General features: G+C 35.5%; 2 protein-coding genes across 2 annotated transcripts; one reads left to right on the top strand and one right to left on the bottom strand.

Annotated features, from left to right (window-relative positions):
* Window positions 1-292: 292 nt before the first annotated feature.
* LOC18435703 (uncharacterized) lies at window positions 293-22,430 on the top strand. Its single transcript, XM_011625600.3, has 36 exons — window positions 293-581; window positions 805-867; window positions 1,944-2,033; window positions 2,146-2,205; window positions 2,405-2,470; window positions 2,822-2,887; window positions 3,007-3,082; window positions 3,183-3,247; window positions 3,392-3,484; window positions 3,595-3,675; window positions 3,766-3,850; window positions 3,951-3,997; window positions 4,075-4,137; window positions 4,244-4,303; window positions 4,467-4,520; window positions 4,652-4,711; window positions 4,851-4,965; window positions 5,095-5,243; window positions 14,481-14,696; window positions 14,795-14,857; window positions 15,810-15,899; window positions 16,045-16,104; window positions 16,233-16,298; window positions 16,420-16,485; window positions 16,566-16,641; window positions 19,793-19,857; window positions 19,967-20,059; window positions 20,150-20,230; window positions 20,323-20,407; window positions 20,716-20,759; window positions 21,074-21,136; window positions 21,221-21,280; window positions 21,387-21,440; window positions 21,541-21,600; window positions 21,715-21,829; window positions 21,930-22,430. Exons 1-36 carry the CDS (start codon window positions 390-392, stop codon window positions 22,079-22,081), a joined length of 2,994 nt encoding a protein of 997 aa, XP_011623902.2. The 5' UTR covers window positions 293-389; the 3' UTR covers window positions 22,082-22,430.
* STN1 (Nucleic acid-binding, OB-fold-like protein) lies at window positions 7,319-8,132 on the bottom strand. The gene has a single exon (XM_006845747.4). The coding sequence runs from the start codon at window positions 8,087-8,089 to the stop codon at window positions 7,619-7,621; it is 471 nt and encodes a 156-aa protein (XP_006845810.1). The 5' UTR covers window positions 8,090-8,132; the 3' UTR covers window positions 7,319-7,618.
* Window positions 22,431-23,050: the final 620 nt, after the last annotated feature.

Raw genomic sequence — 23,050 nt, 5'->3', positions numbered from 1 at the left:
AATTGAGAGTTTTTATTATAAATAAATGCTTGAGAAATGAAGGTTACATAAATCACTGGTATTTTCCATTCTTTTAAAGATTTTGATTGACATGGCTTGAGGTGGACACCTCAGCTACAGCTAAAGAATCATATGTGCTCTGCTCTCTCTATAAAACAAACAATTCATCTCAATTATCAAAAACCAAATTCATCTCAATTATCAAAAACCAACAAAGAACTCCTTTCTTTTTTCTTTGGTTGGTGACATAAAGTATCTCTATAAGAACAAAATGGAGATCAACCCTCCCCTCAAGCTGAAGAGAACCTTTCCTCCGTGGAAAAGAGAAGTTTCCACTCTGAGGAATTGTTCTCAGGTTCATTGACAATCAGCTTCATCAAAGGAGTGGAATGTCTATCTCTAAGGACTTGGAGGTGGGGCAAGGCCTCCAATCTGATCTAAAGCAACCCCTTATTTCAAAGGGGAAGGAAGTCATTTTGAGCACTGATTCTTCTTCAAATGGAAAAGATGGAGGATCAATTTGGATGGTTCTTCTCAGCACCTTTGTAGCGGTTGCCGGTTCATTCGAATTTGGTTGTGCTGTAAGCTCTATCGAGAATTCAGCTTACTCGATTATTTCATGAAGTTGTTTTTCAGAGTTTTGATTAATTTGAACTGTGGCCTATTTTTGCTTAAGAGTTACAATTATTGTTTGTTGGAATGTCATCTTTTACAGAATTAATGTTGGGTTAAGGAATAGAGCAATTGGGTTGGTGTAATTAAGTTTTCTAATTAATGATTAGCTGCTCTGATGAGTGATTGCAGGTGGGTTTTTCGTCACCAACTCAGTCATCCATCAGGCATGAACTCGGTCTTACGTTAGCGGAGGTGATCAGCACTCACTCCCGCCCTTACCTTTTGTCCACATTTTGTAAATTAAATTTCTTTCTTAACTGCGGTAACTGAATAAGAGGATGGTAGGGGTTATTGTCATAAACTGTTAAATTCATTGTGATGGCAAAGGATTCAAACAAACTTGAGAACACAGACAGACAAGACCGCAACAGTCAAGAAACTCAAATTGTTTCAGTTATATAACTCCTGTATTTTCTATGATTTGATCATAGGCTAAAATTTGTGATACTATCACATGCTAATCAAACGATAGTTATTGGGAGTGCCCAACTAGGGTGGTGCTCCCACTCCAGAACCTAGCTTCGGCGTTCTATGGCCGGGATCTCGACCGGAACTCGCTTTAAATTTTTCAGGAGCTGGGTCCTAGTTATAGGATTCTCGATCCCATGCACAAAGGATCTTGATCCCATTGTCGCACGGATCGCGTTCCTTAAAATTGTAGGTCTCGTACCTTAATAAATTAGATCCCTGTTCCCAGAATTTTAGGAGTGCGATGCCTATGTTTCCGGAACTCCATCCCTATGTTCTCGAAACTTCCTAAAACAAACTTTTTAAATGCAATTAATTTTTAAAATATAACAATTATATTTTAAGCCAAAATTTCATACAAGTGGAGTTCTGCGATAGGAGTGCGGACTAATCATGCACAGAACGCGATCCTTCCTTGAATGGAGCTCGATCCTTTCCAAATTGGAACGCTATAATTCTTAGATGGAGGCACGATCCTATTGTTGGTGGGAGCACGGTCCTAATGAATATGGGAATACGATCCCATTTGACATGGAACGCGTACCCATTAAATAAGGATCTAGATCCCGATATATTGAGAATGTGCTCCCCGTTCATACGGGATCTCAATCTCCCCGAGCTCTGGAGCTTTGGCAGCTGTCAATCCGATGCTCCCGCTCCCGGTAACTATGAATCAAACCATTATGTAGCTTCCACCTACAATTTAAATCCTCTTACGTCCAAAACTTATTTGGATTAGCAACGGTGATTTATGCAAAATCCAAAGATACCATATTTACAAATCAGGTTTCATTGTGCAGTACTCTGTTTTTGGGTCCATCTTGACCATCGGTTCAATGGTTGGTGCTGTAATGAGTGGACGTGTTGCCGATTCTATAGGCCGGAAAGGGGTAAGTGGCATAGTAATCAGATACATGACAATACATTTATGTTTGCCAAAGGAGCTCTCTGAAGTTGCCATTTTCATGAACTTGTATCCATATATTCGGGTTTTATGAACAGGCAATGAGAATATCAGGTGGCTTCTGTATGATCGGATGGCTTGCAATATATTATTCAAAGGTTTGCTATCTTACCTCATGATACTGATACTGTGAACACAAAATTATGATGGAAAAGTCTATTCCAATTACACAATACAAGTAAACCCAATATCTAGCAACAGACAACTTAGTTTAAAAAATTTACATGATATAAGTGAGGCTAAACAACTATTCAAGTTGAAATGCATAATAAAATATGAGCTCTGTTTGTTTGAAAGGCTGCATGGTCTTTGGATATCGGAAGACTCTCAGTGGGATATGGAATAGGCATGCTTTCTTATGTGGTATGCTCAAAGCACTTCCTCTCATTTACAAATACATTGCTGAACCAAAATCTCTTATGCTTTAAAGAAAGGGAAGATGTACTGTAATCTATGGATTAAAGAAAAATAATAGTCCATTGGATCGTCACCATCCATTGAAATGATGGACAGTGATGTGGAGACAGACTACCTGGTATAGGACACAAGCTCAATGGTGGGTTCCATTTTCTCTCCATCATCATGCATTATCTCAGGTGATAATGGTGACTAATTGACAACTAAGGGACCATGGTTTCTCCATAGTCCATTGGATTATAGTATATTTTCACTCAAAACAGGAAAAAACAAACAATGAATAAATTGGATGTGCAGGTTCCTGTGTACATAGCAGAAATAACACCCAAGAATCTTAGAGGCGGTTTAACAACAGTGAACCAGGTAAGAAAATAACTAGATACATGGGGATACTTTTTTTTTTTCCTATCTTTCGGAAAAGAATAGTATATTTTCTATTTTTATAGATGGAAATATTGATCATGTTCTTTCTTCTTTTTAAGTTGATGATATGCAGTGGAGCTTCAACAGCATTCATATTGGGAACGATATTGACCTGGCGTGTTTTGGCATTAATTGGTAACTTTCACTGCCACATGAGTGAATAGCATATGTTTCATGAACACAAACTAGTTAGAGACCTTACTACTGTACTTATATTTGACATTTCCATGAACAGGGGTGCTTCCATGCCTGATATTACTATTTGGCCTCTCTCTGGTTCCAGAGTCTCCTAGATGGCTGGTTAGCTTTCATTTGCAACTCCAACTTCCTGCATTCATAGAATTTACCGGCACTGATGTGCTTTTCTTTTATTTTCTTTTTTTTGGAATCAATGCAACTGATGACCTTGTGTCGTTTAAAAAAAATAAAAAATCAAAATTGCAGGCAAAAGTTGGTAGCCATAATGAGTTTGAAGTAGCACTACAAACACTGCGTGGAAAAGGTGCTGATATTTCAGAGGAGGCAGCCGAAATCCAAGTGTGTAGCTCTTATAAGTTATAATTTCAATGAAAATAGGAAGTGTCACCATTTGAATACAAGTAACGTAAGCATGAGGATGGATAATAGTAGTTTTAATGTTTGTATAGGACTACATTACAATTATTGAAGGTCTCCCTCAAGGCAAACTACAGGACTTGTTCCAAAGGAAATATACACATCCCCTTATTGTGAGCACCCTTATAACCTAAACTCATAAGCATCCAATCCGTAATCTATTCCTGGGGACTTTTCTCAAGATCCATTGTTTCAATAACTAGGTTGGAGTTGGCCTGATTGCACTACAACAATTTGGAGGAATCAATGGAATTGCATTCTATGCCAGTGAAACTTTTGTATCAGCAGGTCATAAGAACACTTCCACAACCCTAAACATATGATAAAATCTCGCCTCTTTTATAAATAATATAAACATAGTTTAATGCCTCCTTGTCTGTGCTTTCAGGTTTCTCTTCAGGAGCTGTTGGGACTATAGCCATGGCCACTATTCAGGTCCCTTTAAATTCCATTCTGAAACCTCTAAACAATTGTTATAGGTGAAAATCTACAATTCAACGTTATCTTTACAGGTTCCATTAACGGGGTTGGTTACGCTTTTGATGGACAAGTTTGGAAGGAGACCACTTCTCATGGTAAGCACTTAAAAAGATGAGAAACCAAAAAGAAACTGTTGAGCTGTGGTTAAAAGGTATTGAATATCGATAAAAATAAGCTCATGATGAAGATTGTGAGTTTCAGATATCTGCTTCCGGGACATGTTTGGGCTCCCTTTTGGCTGCACTATCCTTCGTATTGCAGGTGAAAAAAAAAATGTCATTGCACTTTTAAGATATCACACATTTGCTTAAAGTTCTGTAAACCCTTTTTCTTTTTTTTTTGGTGCGTGGGGGGGGGGGGGGGGGGTGGGGGACAGACTAAACTTCAAGTTCTCTAAATTATCTTTGACAAATCTATGATACAGGATCAGGATAATACATTTGAATTTGCACCAATACTAGCCCTCACTGGTTTACTGGTAAATTTCAGATACTGTAAAAAACTTCGCTTTCCTTTTCAAGAAGAAAGGTTATGCTTATTGGTTTATCAGTTTGCTTATATGAGTTCAGCAGTCTGAGATTCTTTCCTTTTCTTGTCAACAACTGTAAGGTGTATATAGCTGCATTCTCATTGGGCATGGGTGCAATACCCTGGGTCATGATGGCTGAGGTGAGTTCTTTGTCAGGCATTATGACCACTTGTTAATGATTAAGTTACAAAATATTGCATAATGTGAGGATTGTTGTTACAAAAAATATTTAATATGGGGAATGTTCAGACTTTTACTAGAATGAAATCTCTTTTGTAGGTATTCCCACTAAATGTGAAGGGAACAGCAGGAAGCCTTGTGAGCCTGGTTCACTGGTTTGGTTCTTGGATCATGTCCTATTCTTACAACTTCTTCATGAGTTGGAGCAAAGCAGGTTTGTAACATAAAAAATATAAGTGAAGAAAATCCACCAAAATTATCCATATAAGTGTGGATACACTTATATGGAAAATCAATAGGAAGTTTAGTATAAACTAATAGTATATTGTCTCTCGTGTTTCAGGGACATTTTTCATGTTCTCTGGGGTATGTGGGGTTACCGTACTATTTGTAGCAAAGTTGGTACCAGAAACAAAGGGAAGAACACTAGAAGAAATACAAGCCTCCATGGAACACTCTTCTCATTCCTCTGCGAAATTGGGCATGCAAAAGTGATTGCATTCTTGTTTCAAGTAATTGCATTCTTGTTTCAAGTAATTGCATTGATTGTTTTTTGATATGAGGAATGAATGACATAGGGAAGGGACAGTGCTCTTGTTTTAAGATTAATTCATTCATTTTCCATTCATGTAATTGTCCTGGATCTATTGGAGCAATCATCTAAATGTGGAGGGGGTAGTAATCACTAAAGTAAAAAGAAGATGAAAGATCAATAAACATAGAGAAAAATGAGATGAGGAACATAAATAGATTCAAGACAGGTTGTTGGGATTTACACCTTCGACAAATCTCAATGTTCTTAGATATTTTTTATCTTTTGCAACTTCAAGGCTTCAAGTTTCAACAAGTTGAAGTTCTCAGTAATAAAAAAATTTCCTCCCATATAAAGATTGGATTTTCTCCAATGCTTACCTTTTCATTGATTCTTTCTTTGATGGGCCAGGTCCTTCTTGTGAAAAATGTGGACTTAAAACTTTATATTTGAAGCCTCAAATTTTGGGGAACAAACGTAAGCCAATAACAAACAATCTTCTCAATCTTGGCATATTTGCCTTATTCTTTCCACCATATTTGGGCAATTTCCAATATCTCAATGGAATAATCCCCTTTTTTTTGTGTTTGAACCACATTTGATATCTAAGAGCATAGAAGCTATGTCATTCTTGGCTGATGCATTTTCCTTTAAGTATCTGCTTCTACTCAGTGATACCTCTCCAAAGTCAAAACCAAAATCGACGTCGGACTAACTTTACAATAATTGGGAGAGGATATCAGTAGTAACAGAAGTGGCTATATAGTTGTTTAAAAAACTATTTGCTTTGTTTGTATTTTATATTTGTTTCTAATGTGACTTGGGATATAAACAAGCCACATCCTAAAACTCTAATTATATTACGTAACTCTCAGTTTGTGCAAGTTGAAGTAAGCCAAAAAAAGAAAGAAAGATCAAGCAATTAAAAAGGAGAATGTAAGATTGAATAAAAACAAACAATCAATGAAGAATATATAAGTAAATGACTTTATTTATTTGTTTGTTATTATGCCTTTCGATAATTTTTTTTTTTACAGTAATAGATTTCTTTTCCCCTTATGTAGGACCTTGGCTTTACATTAGTATAACTTCCATAGCCTTCACTCTGAAACATGAAAATAAAAAACTCCATATAACAATGTTATCCATCAATAAAGTTGCAAATTGACAAAATTGAGGTCTAAAGTAATTTCAGTTAAGAATTATAGTCTCTCATAGCCACTTCCGTAGACCGAATGAAATTCATTAAGAGGACTGATAACTGTTTGTTTAGTGACTCTTTGTAAGTTTCTTCTTGGAGATCACCACTTGGAAATTGTGTTGTATGGGCTGCTCCCTATTTTCATTGAAGTTAGAACAATTGAGTGCATGTTCCTTTACTGATTCAATGAAAGAGCTATAATTATTGGTAGAGAGGAAGCCTCATGTAACTCTGAACCCGGAGAGATCATGTTCCCCAACAATAATATGAAGTAGGTCATGTGATGGTCATAAGTCTTTTAGTGATCAGTTGTCAAGCCAATCCATCAATATGGTTTCCCTGACATTATTTACATTGTTGTTTATTGTCTTGTGTTTATGATATTATGTTATAGCCACTTTTCCTAAGTGAATAAAAACAATACAGAAATAGCTAGAATCGAAACAATAACTAGGACTGAAATAACAAGACATTCTTACTAATTATAAGAAATTTTTGTATTCATAACAGTAAGAGAAGTCGTTGTATATCGAAATAATGACCTCTTTTGTACAAATGAGTCCAGCAGTTAGGATTTTAGCTACAAAGTTCTATAGAGATTTGAAGTTTGAACTTATTTCAAAACAAAATTACAGTGCTTTAAGAGCGCGCTCTGTGTTTTACGAGCGAAACTAAAAAAATCACAAACCAATTAACGATCCTTCAAGGATCAGAGTACTTAAATTCTTGAACATCAATTAAGTTAAGCTCATTTGGCTAAAGAACACACACACAAAATCCCAATAAACAATTCAATCAACTCTCTCTCTCTCTCTCTCTCTCTGAGATAACGAAAAAAAGAAGAGAGAAAACCCCAAATCACATAGGGCTCCTCATAACCAATAATTCAAAAGTGCAGCATGTACACAAAATATAAAAGTTCATAGTTCAATCAACACCCAACTTCTCTCTATGGAGAGAAGAGATAAAACCCAAAACCAGAAAATGGATTCCATGTATTCAAAACGACGCTTTTAGTTCATACCCAATTTCTCCTTAGAAGAGAACAAAACAAGAAACGAAAAACCCTAATTCACAAAATGGGTTAGTCACCATTAACTCTAAACTTAACCTCAAGCCCCGTGTTCATCAGAATCACGAATTCGAAGTGAGTGGCGGTCGTAAATTGTAAGATTCTTTCCCCAACTTGATGCACTGCAACCAGTGAAGAATCTCGGCATTCGGGTTCTCTTCGACCCTCAAATTGGAGACAGTGATCTGCTTAACCCCTCTATACTCAGTGATCCTCCCTCTAACAGTCATCAATTTCCCCAAAGCCACCTCCTCCGCCTGTTCGACTGCCATCGTAAAAAGCAACTCATCACGTGGAGATGGACTAGGGCTGAGATACAGGTGGTTCAGCCAGAGAATGCAGGGGAGCAGGGCGCTGCCATCGTCAAGATGGAAGCGGAGGAACTTGTCCTTTCTCTCTCTACCCACCACCACGCCCACGGTTTCTACGAGTGAAACGCGTTTGCCATTGCTCAGGGCAAAGCGGTAGTCGGGGGTTTTAGAGAGAGAAACGATGAAAGAGTTCAGGAGTTTGACATGGACGTAACGATCCATGGATAATTGGGCGAGGTTTGTAGAGAGAGAGAGTCACGTTCCCTCTGCAGATCAACCCTCGAATACTTGTAGCATGTTTCCCCGGGAGCATACTGTACAACACCTTTCTTGAGCTAAATGGCTACTTCTTGGTACAGAGTAATTTGAAAATTTGGGGTCCATTTAAGTAATTATTAGATAAAAAACAAGTCTTACTTAGGGGTATCGTTTTTTGAAAGAGAAGAATCGAATAACAAAATTCACGTTGCTAGTGTTGTTTGCAGTAGAAAATATAAAAGTTATTTTCTTCAACTTACAATTGGGTGATGAAGATAAAACGCGGGCAGTATATGTGCATTGATCTTACGAAAAAATAAGGGATTGTGTATTATGAGACTATTTAACTTGATAATAAGGAGATCATAATGGATTGTATACCGTGAGACTACTTATCTATGATATAAGAATGTCACAATCATTTAAATGACTCGGATTTTATGCTGGGCAAGCCCACGTAAGATATGCGGGCCTATCAAGAGGAGACATATATTGTACGAATTATGTTACCCTAAGTTCCCAATTTAAAGGATTCCCTTTAAACGGTAGTCAACCTGAGTTTCTCAAGGCCTAATTTTAGCTGAATGCAAGTGTCCCAACATTAACTATAACTTAAATGGAAAAAAATTTATATAAGTGCAAGGCTCTAAACAATCAAATTAGGATATACCTCAAAAATTTCACTAGAAGATGTTGTTTTGATACGTAAATATCTTCAAATTGATCATCTCGACCTCAAGATGCATGGATATGAGAAAAAAATAGATTTCAAATTGTGAAAATAATGCATTTTGTAATACATTTTTGGGCCATTAATTTTCAAGCTTTCATAGATCAGCTCAATCTACTCTAATTTTGAAGCTTTGAATTTTATACTTAGAAATGAAAATATATTTTAAAGATATCACAAAGATTTATAGCATTAAACCACTTTTCTCGATACTATTTGAAGGTACACCTTACTTTTGATTGTTTAGAGCCTTGGCCTTAACCAAACCGCACCCTAACATAATAATACACACACAAAATATAAAACTTAAATATGACAGTAATCAATAATACATAAATATTAGCCCAACCATCTTTCAAGAGTTTTTTCTTCTTTCTTTTGGGTAATTCAACGAGAAAGACAGTCTCTTACCCATTTTTCCATATAGCTTACGGAGTTAAGTCTTTTTTTTTTTTTCTTTCTAAGGTATCATTTTCCATATAGATTAAAGAGTTAAATCTTTTTTTTTTTTTTTTTTCTTTCTAAGGTGTCAATAAGTGGTGTCGATAAGATTGGAAACCAAAATGTTGTAACTAGGTATGAGGGTGCTACTACCACGACTCAACTCCTTTCCTTGAAAAAAAAGAGAAATCGGAAACTAATAAAGCATCGCATACGACACAGGGAGAGCTGTTATGATCTGATACAGCAATGAGACACGGCAAAATCACGAGGCATAAATAAGTGTAGGAGCCGACAATATATGAAACTGTGAGACAGCATAAAGAGTCCTCACATTTCAATCCAATAATATAAAAAGTGGAGCCGTGTCATTTGGTAGGTACAAATAATATGAGACAAGAAGCATCCACCACCCTTGCACTCCCCCACTTATTCATCATTGTTTTTTGCATTCATATCGATTTGTCCTTTGTCCAAATTATTGGAAAATTGGGACCCATTTTTCTTTCCAGTAGTCAGAAGGGAGACTCAAGTTGGCCTTTCCGGTATCAACATCCGGTATCAACATGTTGTTTTAAGTTTTTTATTACATCAATCTGGATCGCTCAAATCAATGAACGGGTGAAATATCGATTAAAAATAAATCAATTGCAGAATTCAAGGGTTGGGGAGGGGTGTCATTGAGTTTTAAAACCTTTATTTCGTGATGAAAGGCGTACATACGTTAGGGTATATATATATATATATATATATAGAGGATGTCTAGCTCAAGTCACTATAGTAATAAATAAACAATGGATGACCCTATAAATGTCTACGTGGTGTATCATCAAGCTGGAGATGATTTTGAGATCTTTGAATAGATCTAGTTGTGACCTTTTTCCTCATTCAATCTTTTAGGAGTACTATTAAAGCATTTTTTTAGTCCCAAGTTGGTTTTTCAAATTATTGTTGGAATATTTTGGTATGGAAAAGTATACAATAAAATTGTTTATTTTTAGGATAAAGAGGTTTCAATCACTATTTATTAATCATTAGATGTGAAATCAAATTGGAGGTATGTGATTGTTTGGGCACTAAACTCAAAGTAAAATTTCTTGAACCATCGTATACATCCAAGCTATAGGATTTTTCATTTGATGACTAAAGATGATTGCGACCTCATTATATTAAAAGTTAATGGCCTTATAATAGACATTTTAGAGTTTTGGTGTCAAACAAATCCCCTTCAAGTGTTTTCCGCCTAGAGGACCCAATGTACAATTTATTCAAGGAAAATGCAGTATAAATGGAAGAAAGTAAAACCTCATATCAAAACTCATTAAAAATTGTAGTTTCGGCATAAAAAAAACCTTTATATCTATCATCTCGGCCTTGACCATTATGGTTGTAGAAAAAAGTTATGATTTCAAGCCCTAAAATAATGTATATTGTAACACATTATCTAGACCGTCCATTTTCAAGTGTTCATAACTCTATAACATCTAACCATTTTTTTAGCTACAAATTTTGTATAGATGATGGAAATAAATTTAAGAGACATCATAAGCATTTCCATACTTGAAGTATTTTCCAGACGAGGTGTGAAGGTGATGCTTTATTTTTTTTCATAAGACCTTGGCCTTATAAAAACTGCATCCTTTTTATTTATAGTGTGGTTTGTATAGAGTCGAGGGTCAAAACGATCAAATTATAGCCCACCTTTAAATAGTGTCGAGAAATTTAGTTTCAATATTGAAAATCATCGTGATAACCTTAAAATATATTTTCATCTTTAATTATAAAATTTAAAGTTTCAAAAATAGTGTGGATCGAGCAGATCTATGAAAACTTGAAAATCTTGAAATTTGACGATTGAAAAATATGTTACAGGATGCACTATTTCCAAAATTTGAAATCCATTTTTTCTCATGTCCATGCATCTTGATGTCGTGATGATGAATTTGAAGATATTTGGACATCAAAACAACCCCTTCTAGTGAAATTTTTGAGGTGGGCTCTAATTTGATTGTTTAGAGACTCGGCTCTAAATAAACTTTTTCCTTTTATTTATTTATTTTTGACAACCATCGAAACTGCGTCCTTTATTCAAACGAATAAACGTGGCGACCAGATTTTTTTAATATATCATTCAGTAAACCAGGGCCAATTTGGATTACCGAGGAGGGGTACTCATGGAGAAGCATTATTCAAGATTGAAAGCAATTGTCATGAGGTTAAATGGATTTAGTAACTTAATTAGCGCCATTTCCCAAACAAGCCTGTTAAAAAAAGGGAACACTTGCAACATATTCAAGGACATCTCCCAATCTAAAATGTTCAAAAAATAGAATTAGTCTTGTTTAATGGTCGATCCAAACAAGCCCTCACACGTATCCAGCTCTCCTTGCCAATGGGAACACAAAAAATTCATTTTGGTGAGTCAACCTAATTATCTAAGATTCAAGATCCAAAATGCATCGTAAATCACTGTAAATTCATTTCTACATTAGTTTTGTGATATTGAAGCGAAACAACTAGAGCAAAGATGATAATATTTATTTTTTAAAATGAATAAGTGAAAGTATTTTAAAAATAAAATTGATTTTTACACTTTGGATTTGGCTTGGCCATCTGTGGTACGAACCCAGTACAACATTTGTTAGGAGGTGCGAGTTAGTTGAAGTGGAAGACGCAAAGGGTAAGATGTAAGCCCAAAAAGACATGGTAAAAAACAGTGAGAAAAGACATAAAGACATATGGTCTGGCTGAATGTATGACATTTAATAGAGTAGAATGACAGATCAAGATTCGTGTAGTCAACCCTTAATTAGTTGGACAAAAACTTTGACGATGATGATTCATGTTGGTTTATGGTCGACAAAATTAGTAAAATTTTAAATGTAAAACCTATCTCCAAGATAAAATTTAAAGGTTTGAGCTGGTTAGGGTGACAACTGTGCCCCCAACCACGTGAGTCATACTTATATTGAAAAGGAAAATTTATCAAAATACACAAAAGATTTAAATATCGCATTTTATGATATACTTTTAAATATCCCATCAAATGACACGTTAAAATGGGTCTTGAAATTTACCAAATTACAGTTCAAGTAAAACAACGTTAAACATTTAAATTTAAGCGTATGATGATAAATTGTCCTATTTTTTAATGGAAATTTTTGATATAAAGTTGCAACTTTAAAATGTAAAATTAAAGATGCACATCAAAAATCCATCGAAAAAGATTGTTTTATGTTGAAAAACCCTCCAATTGATTATCTCAACATCGATATGTATGCATATGAAAAGAAAAAAAAAAAGATTTTGAGTCCCAAAAAATAGTGTATCTTGCAACACATTATCTAGACCGTTTATTTTCAAAATTTTCATATGTTTATATATCTACTTGATTTTAGCTAGTTTTGGAGTTTAAAGTTTTATAATTAGATATAAAAATAGATTTGCAGATAATCCGAAGAAATTTTTGCACTTAAATTACCTGTAATGATAAAATTTGAAGGTACATCTTAATTAGATTGTTTAATGTTGCAAATAGAAACCACACCCTTTTTTAATAGGTATAAAAATACAAGGGAGTGAAACATGTAAAGCTCTCTCCTATCCCCACATATATCATCAGTGTGCTAATTAACTTTTTATTTTTCTAATAATAATTATACCCACCTAAATTTTATTTTTGTAATATTGTTTTTTTAACTTTAGTTGGATCTTCTAAAATAAGGGAAGCAATAATTGAGGGTTGTAAGGGCGTCCAAAACCATCGTACCAAATAAAATCAAAATAAATGATGGACAAGTAATGCCCGGGACTTTATTTTTCTCATAAAAAATTATATAAAATCAGAAAGGAAATGCCTTGATTATCACATGCTATCTTACACACTCGCGCTTATTATATCTACTCTCTCTCCTCTCTATCTCTCTATACAGGGAAGAATCCAAATTATATTAGAGCCTCTCTCTTTTCCTAATAATCTTTCTCTTGGTCAGCTACAGCTAAGAACCGCATCGTATTTAGTAAATAGTAATTTAATTGGTAATGATCAATTAACTCTTTATCTTTCTCTCGTCATCTACAGCTAAGAACTTAGGTCATATTTAGTAACAAGTAATTACCCCTCTCTCTCCACCTCAAGCAAGGAATACCATTCCTCTCATTCTTCTCTCTCATGCACATCATCTAATTCTCTCTTCACAGCCACACATCAACTCTTTCTCACTATTATCATTCAAAAAGAAAAGAAAAACTCCCTCTTATTATTACACATTGTTAGAGATTTTATGTACGGCTATAAATTAAATAAATAAATGATTGATTTGTGTATGGTCAAAAAGATTCGAGAATGGTTGTTTGCCGTAAATTTTTTCATCTTATTATTATTATTTTATTTATTTTATTATTTGAATTATATCTTATATTTTAAAGTAGTTGGTAACCGATCCGAAATTCCCATCATTATTGTACCTCACTGCATTACAAGGCAGTTTCCATCTTGAGACCGTCTAAAATATCGTAAAACACTATAATGTAGGTGGTACGAGGATGGAGACTTCAAACCGCTAACTAGATTGAAGCAGCTAGAGATCATAATCCTTAGATTGCTTATCATGTAGTGTTATACAACAATTTGGGTGGTCGGACCGATGGGAACTATACTGTTGTAAAACATAAGACATGACCCACCTAATAAAAAAAAACTTAAAAAAAAATAATTTTAAATGGGAATGCCATCACCAGAGGGCATCATAAATTTTTTAAAATTCTACATTAATTTTCAACTAAATTTGATCCATTTTATATTTGATCTATAATTTTTACTCACTTTTAATCCACTGCTAATCATCCCATTATCTCTCTCTTCACCGCGCCACTACAGAGCAGCTCTCTCTCATCACAGAATTGAAACAGTGGAACTCTTGTCTTTTTTCTCTCTTCAGAGCAACAGTCCAATTTACAAACAGGCAACCAACTCTCTCTCTTCCATTAGTTCGGGGTTCTTCTATAGAACTATCCCCCATTCCTCATACAAAATGATTGCTTTTCTCTAGAAGAAATTCATCTGTCTCTCTCTCTCTCTCTCTTTCCACACAGCGTGAAGTGATTCACTGTCATTTGATTCAGAACCCCTGCTTCTCTCTAAAGAGATTCATCTCTCTCTCTCTCTGGTTCCACACTTGGTAAAGTAGTTCTCAGTTAATTGATCAGTGCGTTGCTCTCTTTTTTTCTCTGTCTAAGATGTCAACCAGCAAACACTTGGAAGATGGGCACAGCCCAAGGGAACCTGAGATAACAGAGCCTCTCATTTCCAATTCTAGTGGCGGTGATAATGGTTCCATTGCAATGGTTATTCTCAGCACCTTTATCGCAGTCTCCGGTTCTTTTGAATTCGGTTCAGCCGTAAGTTCTTCTTCTTCTTTAGCAGAGGGTTGAGTGAGTTACTGTGTTTCTGTATTATCCATGATTGAGTTTAATGGAGCTTTGATGGGTGATTACAGGTGGGTTTTTCATCTCCCACTCAGTCAGCAATCAGGAGCGAGCTTGATCTTTCATTAGCGGAGGTAATATGCTTAATAACTCTCTTTTTTATTTTTACTATTTGCAAACATGAATCCAAATTTTAAAAAATATCAATGAAAGAGCATATTTAAGCACTCTCCAATTCTCTATCGAATTTGGATTAAAGATTCGCAATAACTGAAGAAAAGGGCCCCAATTATTATCAGCATTCTCCTAACACTGCATAATTCATATATTGTTTCAGCAAAACTTTGTCGAATTTCAAGAGAAAGTGTTTTTTTACTAGACCTTATCTCTCTCTGTCTATCTATCTATCTATCCATCTCTCTCTCTCTATCAAAGCTTTGTCATAATGGTTTCAACCTCAGGAGTTTTTAACTATTTTATTGGGATCTCTATCTGAGTCCTTGATTTTTTGCACACATCTCTGTGTTCATCTTCATCCACATCAGAAGGTAGAATATAAAAGCTGAAAAATCCACAATTTATCTACTGTAAGCCTGAAATCCAAAAGAAGGGGCACTCTGAATCTAAATGTCTAACATCAGATTTGAAAAAGTCAAAATGTTGAAACAAATGGAACCTACACAATATATAGGGCCATACACAAATTACGCCTTAAAGGAAAAGGATTTTATAAGCCAAGTGTCCTATACTGCAGTGTAAGCCACTGTGAAAATTAGTGGATCATTAAACCTTAAATTCTGCACACATGTTGATCTCATCTAGGTGATAAAAAAAATAAAAAAGTTTTTGAGTTAGCACAAAAAAGAAGGGGGGGGGTGAAGTCGCCGTATTTGGTAAATGTAGGCCATCCATTTGGCAGGCCTTCAGGAACTAAAAATCATTAATTTTTTTGAAATTGTCTATTTTTCAAATCGAAGATGAGCACAATCTAGCTATGTATTTTGGAGCTTCCAGCCTGTTGCCTTACAGAGATTATTATCAAGTTACAGAGTGCCAGGGTTAAGCCTTCACATTTTCACTGTGCAGTTCTCTGTTTTTGGATCCATATTGACCATTGGAGCTATGATTGGTGCAATAGCGAGTGGACGCCTAGCTGATTATGTTGGTCGAAAAGTGGTAAGATATCTATTGATAAGCATGTTCAAGGATCAAATATTTTTTTCCCTGAATTGTATAAATTTCAAACACATTTTGTTATTTCGAGAATGATTCTGAGTTCTTGTAAGTCCTTGTAATACTACTTAAATGGTTTGATGAGTAGACAATGGGAACATCAGCCCTCTGTTGCCTATTAGGATGGATAGCAATCGCCTTCTCCCAGGTTTGATTTATTCCCTTGGAGTATTGGATTTTGGGAAATTACTTACACTATGTTTATTCCAAGCTATATCATTATCCTACTGTAATTCAAATCCTAAATAGATATCTGAACTCTCTTTGTTTCGAAAGGGTTCTTGGTCACTAGATATTGGAAGACTGGCTGTGGGATATGGAATTGGTGTTTTCTCTTATGTGGTATGCACAAAACAATCAGTGCTTCATTTATTGTTAGCAATTAATACATCACATGTTAATGGCTATTAGACAATCTCCATTTCTGCAATCATAATTAGTTTTTATCACATTGCTCCAACAGGTGCCTGTATACATAGCCGAGATAACACCAAAGAGTCTTAGAGGGGGCTTCACAACAGTAAATCAAGTAAGAGAATCTATATATAAATCTCATATGGAGTATGGTTAAGATAATATCCCATGAGCTTATATACATTTATTATGCAGCTAATGATTTGTACCGGCGTTTCATTTGCGTACATATTGGGAACAGTTTTGACTTGGCGTGTGCTGACGTTGACTGGTACTCTTTCTTGTTATTTAAATACAATCTTATGTATTCTTTTTGAATTATCAAAAGAAATCCCACACATTTTTTTGTTATGGATATTCATAAAAAAAAAAGAAAAAAAGAAATGTATGGTAGTTGTTTAAGGATAGCAAGGAACTAGACAAGTGCACCATTCAAATCAATTTTGGAAACCTTTTTTTTTTTTTTTAAGGAAATCGTATTTGGAATTGATGAACCATAGCAATAGAAGCAGGCTAAGAACAAAACACTCCAGTAAAAACATGAAGGAGAAACAGAGGAAGATTTTGGGGAAGAAGAGCAAACCATCATGTGTATTTATTTCATAACTTTGAGGATACATAAAGGAGCCCCATTGTGGATAGTGCGTCATATTACCCTTGAACAAATATTACAATGCCAAACAAGGTACATGTATATATACATCAAATATTAAATATATGCCAATACTCTCCTCAAGCTGACATGTAACATGGAAAGCTTTTTGTCTATCACGGAGATTTTTTTTTGAGAGCCCTGGTCATTATATTTGCAACTTGATTTGAATTTTGAAGTATGGTATACTTCACATAGATTTCATTTTTATGAGCCGTATCTAAGTATAGCTATGATCAACATCCAAATGTTTGGTCTTCCCATGTTGTAATGGATTATTTGATAGCTTGATATGATTTTGAGGATTGTAATACATCTTCATTACCTTCTCTAGGTGTATACCTATTTCTGAGAATAGATTGGATAACTTCTTAAGCAGCAAAAGACATAGATCTATACTTTGCTTCAGTACTTGATTTTGGCCACAGTTTTCTGCTTTTCCCTACTCCATGATGAAAGAGTTCTTCCTGAGAATATAAAAAAGCCAACAACTAATCTTCTATCACTAGGGCAGCTTACCCGGTTCGGCATTAGAGAAAGTTAATGGTTCTGCTCCACCTTATATGGCACACCGACGACTATTGTTTGCTATTTCCTTGACATACCTCAATATTCTCTTTGCATTCCTCAAGGTATCACTTTCTTGGATTTTGCATATGTTGGCACATTGTATTGATTGTGTGGTATTGATTGTGTGAGCAATGTCAAATGTATGGCCTTGTGACGGTCAAGTGTTGAAGCCTTCCAATTGAACTTCTCTATTGAGTAGCATTTTGGAGTAACTCCCTCTGTATTGAATAGGATTTGGAAGTAATTCCCTTCACTGTCTCGGAATTTTATATTTACTTGAGCTAGGTTTCCTATCGGTTTATAGGCCAGCATGCTAAATTTTTCAATTCCAAAGGTTTCCTATCGGTTTATAGCCCAGCATGCCAAAATTTTCAATTCCAAGTCATACTTCTGTTGAGATAAGAACCAAACCTACTGAGAATCTATGCGCTTCTATTCCAAGGAAATAATTTAAGCTTCCATGGTCCTTCATTTCGAAGGATGTTTCTCAATTCCCAACTTGTTGCTTCCAGTAATCATGGCATCTACATACAAGAGTAAGAGGGTTATTACCTGAGAACACTTTGAGGTTGAATAACTTTGAATAAGTCCTTCCATTTTGATGACTTGCAGGAAATCTGTCAAACCGAGCTCTTTGAGCTTTCCAGTTAGTGCATTTCTCAATCGGCATTCAGGGTTAGGGAATTTATTGTCAACAACATGAGGGTCTTTTGGCATATCGAATTATTGCTTTACTGTTCCATAGAGAAATGCATTTTTAACATCAATTTGGTTGTGATTCCGTCCATTTTTTGGTTTGACCACCAGGACAATAAAGCCCTCATGGTTGCAGCTTTGGACACGGCACTGAGAGTTTCTTAAAGTATAATCCATACTTTATATTCTTGATTGTATCCTTTGGCCATCACGCCTGCTTTGAATCTTTATACACTTCCTATGCACAAGTCTTCATGATAGGAAGAGGTTCAACATGCTGTGGTGCACTCATCTTTACCTGTTCTCCCCATGGCATATAAGCCTTTATACTTTGAAATAGGTCTTGTGAAAGAAAGAATTGCAAGTCTGTATTAGAAGATGAATAATATGGATTAGCCTCATCTAGATATTTGAAACTTGGTGAGTTAACTTTGAATCCGCAGCTACTGAGTCTGTAACAAAACCTTGGGCATCCACTGCGTCTTGCTGATTCCTAAGGTTTTATTTTTTAATTTTTAAGACCTGGCCTGTTAGGGAGTCTAGTTGCCTGACTTAGGCTTGGGCCCTAGTGAGATTTTAAGGCTTCTAGTAGACAGAGATGAAATTTTAGAGAGAAAAACCCTACAAGTGAGAGATTGCCTCACCTTCTGAAAACCCGTCCCAAGGTTTGTATTTTGTGCTGAAATTTCGCACATCAAGATTGGATCAATATAGCTGAATCTTAATCTTTGGAGATGCTTATCAAAAAAACAATTTTGGGCTTTTGCTTCTTGGTTGGAGAGGATTTCAATCTTCTTGACAATCCAGCTCAGAAGTGTTATAGCAATGGATAGATGGTTGATGATAGAACTTGGAGGTTTGTAGATTCCAGTGATAGATGGTTGATGATAGAAATTGGAGGGTTGAATATTCAGATGCTAGATGGTTGATGAAAGAAATTGGAGAGTTGAAGATCCCGCAGCTGCTACTTAGGCCTTCAGTTCATCCTTTAGCTTTGATACCAGGACAAGATTTTGGGGTAGAATTGGAAATTTGTGTGTTTCATTTCATCACTTTGAGGATACATATGGGAGCCCTATTATGAGTATCATAAAATATTACCCTTGAATAAAGAATACAATACCAAATAATAATATATACGTATATCCAAACAATTCAGGGATAATTAACCTCCAGTTGGGAAGATAATTGAGAGAAAGATATGATAGGAAGTGTGAGAAGAGTCAGATTGTTTGTTGGGTTGCCATGAAGAGAAGCATATTCTAGGTAAAGCTCCTGACTAGAGATCGTGAAATGGAATAACATGGTTCACTTGTCAGTGAAATCTCTCATGAAAATCTTTCTATGGTTTTGAGTCTTATGATATACGCAATTGGCTATGGTGATTTCATTTCAGCATGCCCACTCATGTATAGGTTCTTTGTTTTTCAGTCCAGCATGCACACTTAGCAATCTGTTAACTTAAGAGGGGAAAAAACTTTTTCTATTCAATTTTAATATGCAGGGCTTATTCCAATGCTGATAATGCTAGTGGGTCTCTTCGTGGTTCCAGAGTCTCCTAGATGGCTGGTTAGTCCTACTTGAATTCCATATCGTGTTACATGCATATCAGGTAGATAAAAATAAAATCATGTTTTTTTATGGTAAAATTGGAAAAACTTGGATAATCATGTCCCAGGCAAAAGTTGGCAAACAAAAAGAATTCGAAGAAGCTCTACGTAGACTACGTGGAAAGGATGCTGATATTTCTGAAGAAGCAGCTGAAATTGAAGTTAGTAATCTTTACCCCAGAAAGAAACTTTTATCTCAAAATGTTTCTAACAAATCTTGTGCTGAACATATGAACACCACTTTTGTACAGGATTACATCAGAACTATAGAAAGCCTTCCTAAGGTTAAACTGCTTGACCTGTTCCAAAGGAAATATGCATATCCTCTCATTGTGAGTTACCTTAAAACTTAAAATTGCTTGCCTGTTGCTCTTGATCACTTACTTCGGCTATTTCTCAAAAGTATAAATATTGCAATTACTAGGTGGGAATTGGCTTGATTGCACTCCAGCAATTTGGTGGAATCAATGGGATAATTTTCTACGCTGCGGAAACTTTTGAGGAAGCAGGTAACAAGCATTTAATCTTTACCCAAAAAGAGTATTCAGCTTTTCTCCACTGCTTCTTTGAGTTCGTAATTCTTACTTGATGAATGAAGTTGCTTCACCATTATAACCATCACTTTCACCTGTTGTAGCAGGATCATTCTATATGATAAAGAAATTAAACATAATTATGTAATCCTTCTTTTTTAGGTTGGCAAATGTAGTATTTTAGAGGGGATTTGAACTCGTAACCTCCCACTTGTCTTAAAATGTGTCAAGAAAGGATGTTTTTAAATAGCTCAAATGCATTCTTAATCTAATTTGTGTTTCAGGATCTTCGGGGACAGTGGGGACTATATCCATAGCCTGTATCCAGGTTCTCTGACTCTGTCCTCATGAACTTTCCTTGTTTCCTAAAAGGAAAGTACACTATAACAATATGGACTATGGGAAAATGATAGTCTGTTGGATCATCGCAATCAACTGAAATAATGGAGATGGTGATGAAGAGAGAGTATGACCCACCAGATCAGGGGCTGACCCACAGTGATTCCCATTCTCTCCATCACAGTCTTCCATTTCATTGAATGGTAATGATCAATGGAATGTGGTTTTCCCGTAATCCGTTGGATGATATTTACTTCCCCTTTCCTTAGATGGCTGATGATCTAAATAGACATTTTTCCACAGGTTCTAGTAACAGCAGTGGGTGCAACTTTGATGGATAAATGTGGAAGGAGACCGCTTCTTTTGGTAAGCAATATAAGGACATGACATTTAGTGGTTGGTAGTGAAAAAAGTTTATTTGTGGTTCATAACAAAGAGTCTGAGTTACAGGTATCAATATCAGGGGCATGTTTCGGCTGCCTTCTTTCTGCAATATCATTTTTCTTACAGGTAAAGGAGAGAAACCATGATTGAACGTAAATGAATCCAGCCATTCAATAAATTTATATGTAAATAACTTTGGATTTCTAACTAATCTTCTCTTTGTGTGATGCAGTCTCAGGACTATTTAACAGATTTTTCTCCAATATTGGCTCTTTGTGGCATACTGGTAACTTCTCAAATTTTCAGATAACATTTATTTTCAAAGGATAGGAATGATATTGGATGACAAATCTGAGATTTTGATTTCTTGTGGCCACTTTTTTAAGGTGTACATAGCTGCATTCTCAGTGGGCTGGGGTGCGATACCCTGGGTTTTGATGTCTGAGGTAAGTTTTGATTAGAAAAACGTGCTCAATATGAGAGAGAGAGAGAGAGAGAGAGAGAGAGAGAGAGAGAGAGGGTTCTCTGCATTCTCATCACAAAACTGATCTCCATTACAGATATTTCCCATAAATGTGAAAGGAACAGCAGGCAGCCTAGTGAGCCTCATGCACTGGTTCGGTGGTTGGTTCATGTCCCTTATGTACAACTTCTTCATGAGCTGGAGCAAAACAGGTTTGGGATGTAAAACTCAACAATATACATGTCGATTGGAAGAGAGCATATGGGCAGAAGTTCTGATATTTTAATTGAATTAATCTTTTGTTGGTTTCAGCCACATACACTGTATTCACCGCGATTTGTGGGGGCACAGTATTGTTTGTGGCCAAGCTGGTTCCTGAGACAAAGGGCCGAACACTCGAAGAAATACAAGCTTCCATGGACTCGACTATTGCTTCAAAATCGAAATCGGCAGATGAGAAGTGATTGCACTTTCTTTGTAGTAGTTGGAAAGGAATGTTTCTTTCCAATGTAGCAAGAAAGTGGGGTCATCTGATTCCCTCTTCTTGAATTGCCATGATATTTTACCCAGTTTGAATTGAGGTTCACTTGGCTCAGTTCATCTTCATTGGTAAGCCAAGTAGTAGTCGATATAGAGGAATAGAAGAAATTTGCGTGGAATAAGGAGCGAAAAGATGATCAGAATATCAGGACAGTTTGTGCTATGATCATTTTATTTGGAGAATATTATTACTTTTCTACATATTTGATAATTTTCATTTTGCATATACTTCAGATTTAAACCTCATTATACAAAAGATGCATAGTTTATCTACACTGATTAACTTACATGGTCATTTTTGGTATTTTATTTTAGTGCAAAACCATATGCATTCTTTTTACTTCTCATGCGGAATTCTCACACATGTAGAATGGGTAAAGTACATTGCATGTGTATGCACTGTAGAGAACTTTATCATAGGAAAATGGCTATACGAGTCTTTCAGTAGTATAGGCCAGACAACTCAAATTAAATCCTATGGAGATGAACAACCAGCATTATGTGTTACAACTTTTTTCTGTATGAATATGTATAAATGTATGTTCTAAAAAGAAAAGAAAAAACAAGAATGTAGGCTATTAAAATCGCCTCCTCTCCTTCAATCTAGGCCGTTGATCTATACTATTCTATAGGCTGGTCAACTCCTAAAACTTTATCGTAGTATCCAACGGGAGTATTCACCGTGGTCTGTTTGAAATTTATCAAATTATACCTAGATATAAATAAGATGATGATGATGAATTGAAGATTGGTGATATGATATTAAAATTTTAATCTAATTTCAAATAGCTCATCATGTTTATGAACATTATCAAATAACCTATTTCATCAAATTTCAGTGGTAAAGAATTGTGACCATCTTGTATCAGAGGCAAATGGTCTCATTGTATATA

The sequence above is a fragment of the Amborella trichopoda genome, chromosome 12 (assembly GCF_054954075.1).
Source record: "Amborella trichopoda isolate Santa Cruz 75 chromosome 12, AtrichopodaSantaCruz75HAP2 v2.0, whole genome shotgun sequence".
NCBI lineage: Eukaryota > Viridiplantae > Streptophyta > Magnoliopsida > Amborellales > Amborellaceae > Amborella > Amborella trichopoda.
Note: the sequence above shows the minus strand (reverse complement) of the source record. Positions and strands in the feature narration are given on the sequence as shown.

What these genes read in the sequence shown, in the direction of transcription:
- LOC18435703 (XM_011625600.3), top strand. Translation starts at nt 390, where the DNA reads ATGTCTATCTCTAAGGACTTGGAGGTGGGGCAAGGCCTCCAATCTGAT. An exon ending in TCGGTCTTACGTTAGCGGAG is followed by an intron (nt 868 to 1,943) that starts GTGATCAGCACT and finishes TTCATTGTGCAG; the next exon opens with TACTCTGTTTTTGGGTCCAT. An exon ending in GCGTGTTTTGGCATTAATTG is followed by an intron (nt 3,083 to 3,182) that starts GTAACTTTCACT and finishes TTCCATGAACAG; the next exon opens with GGGTGCTTCCATGCCTGATA.
- STN1 (XM_006845747.4), bottom strand. Translation starts at nt 8,089, where the DNA reads ATGGATCGTTACGTCCATGTCAAACTCCTGAACTCTTTCATCGTTTCT.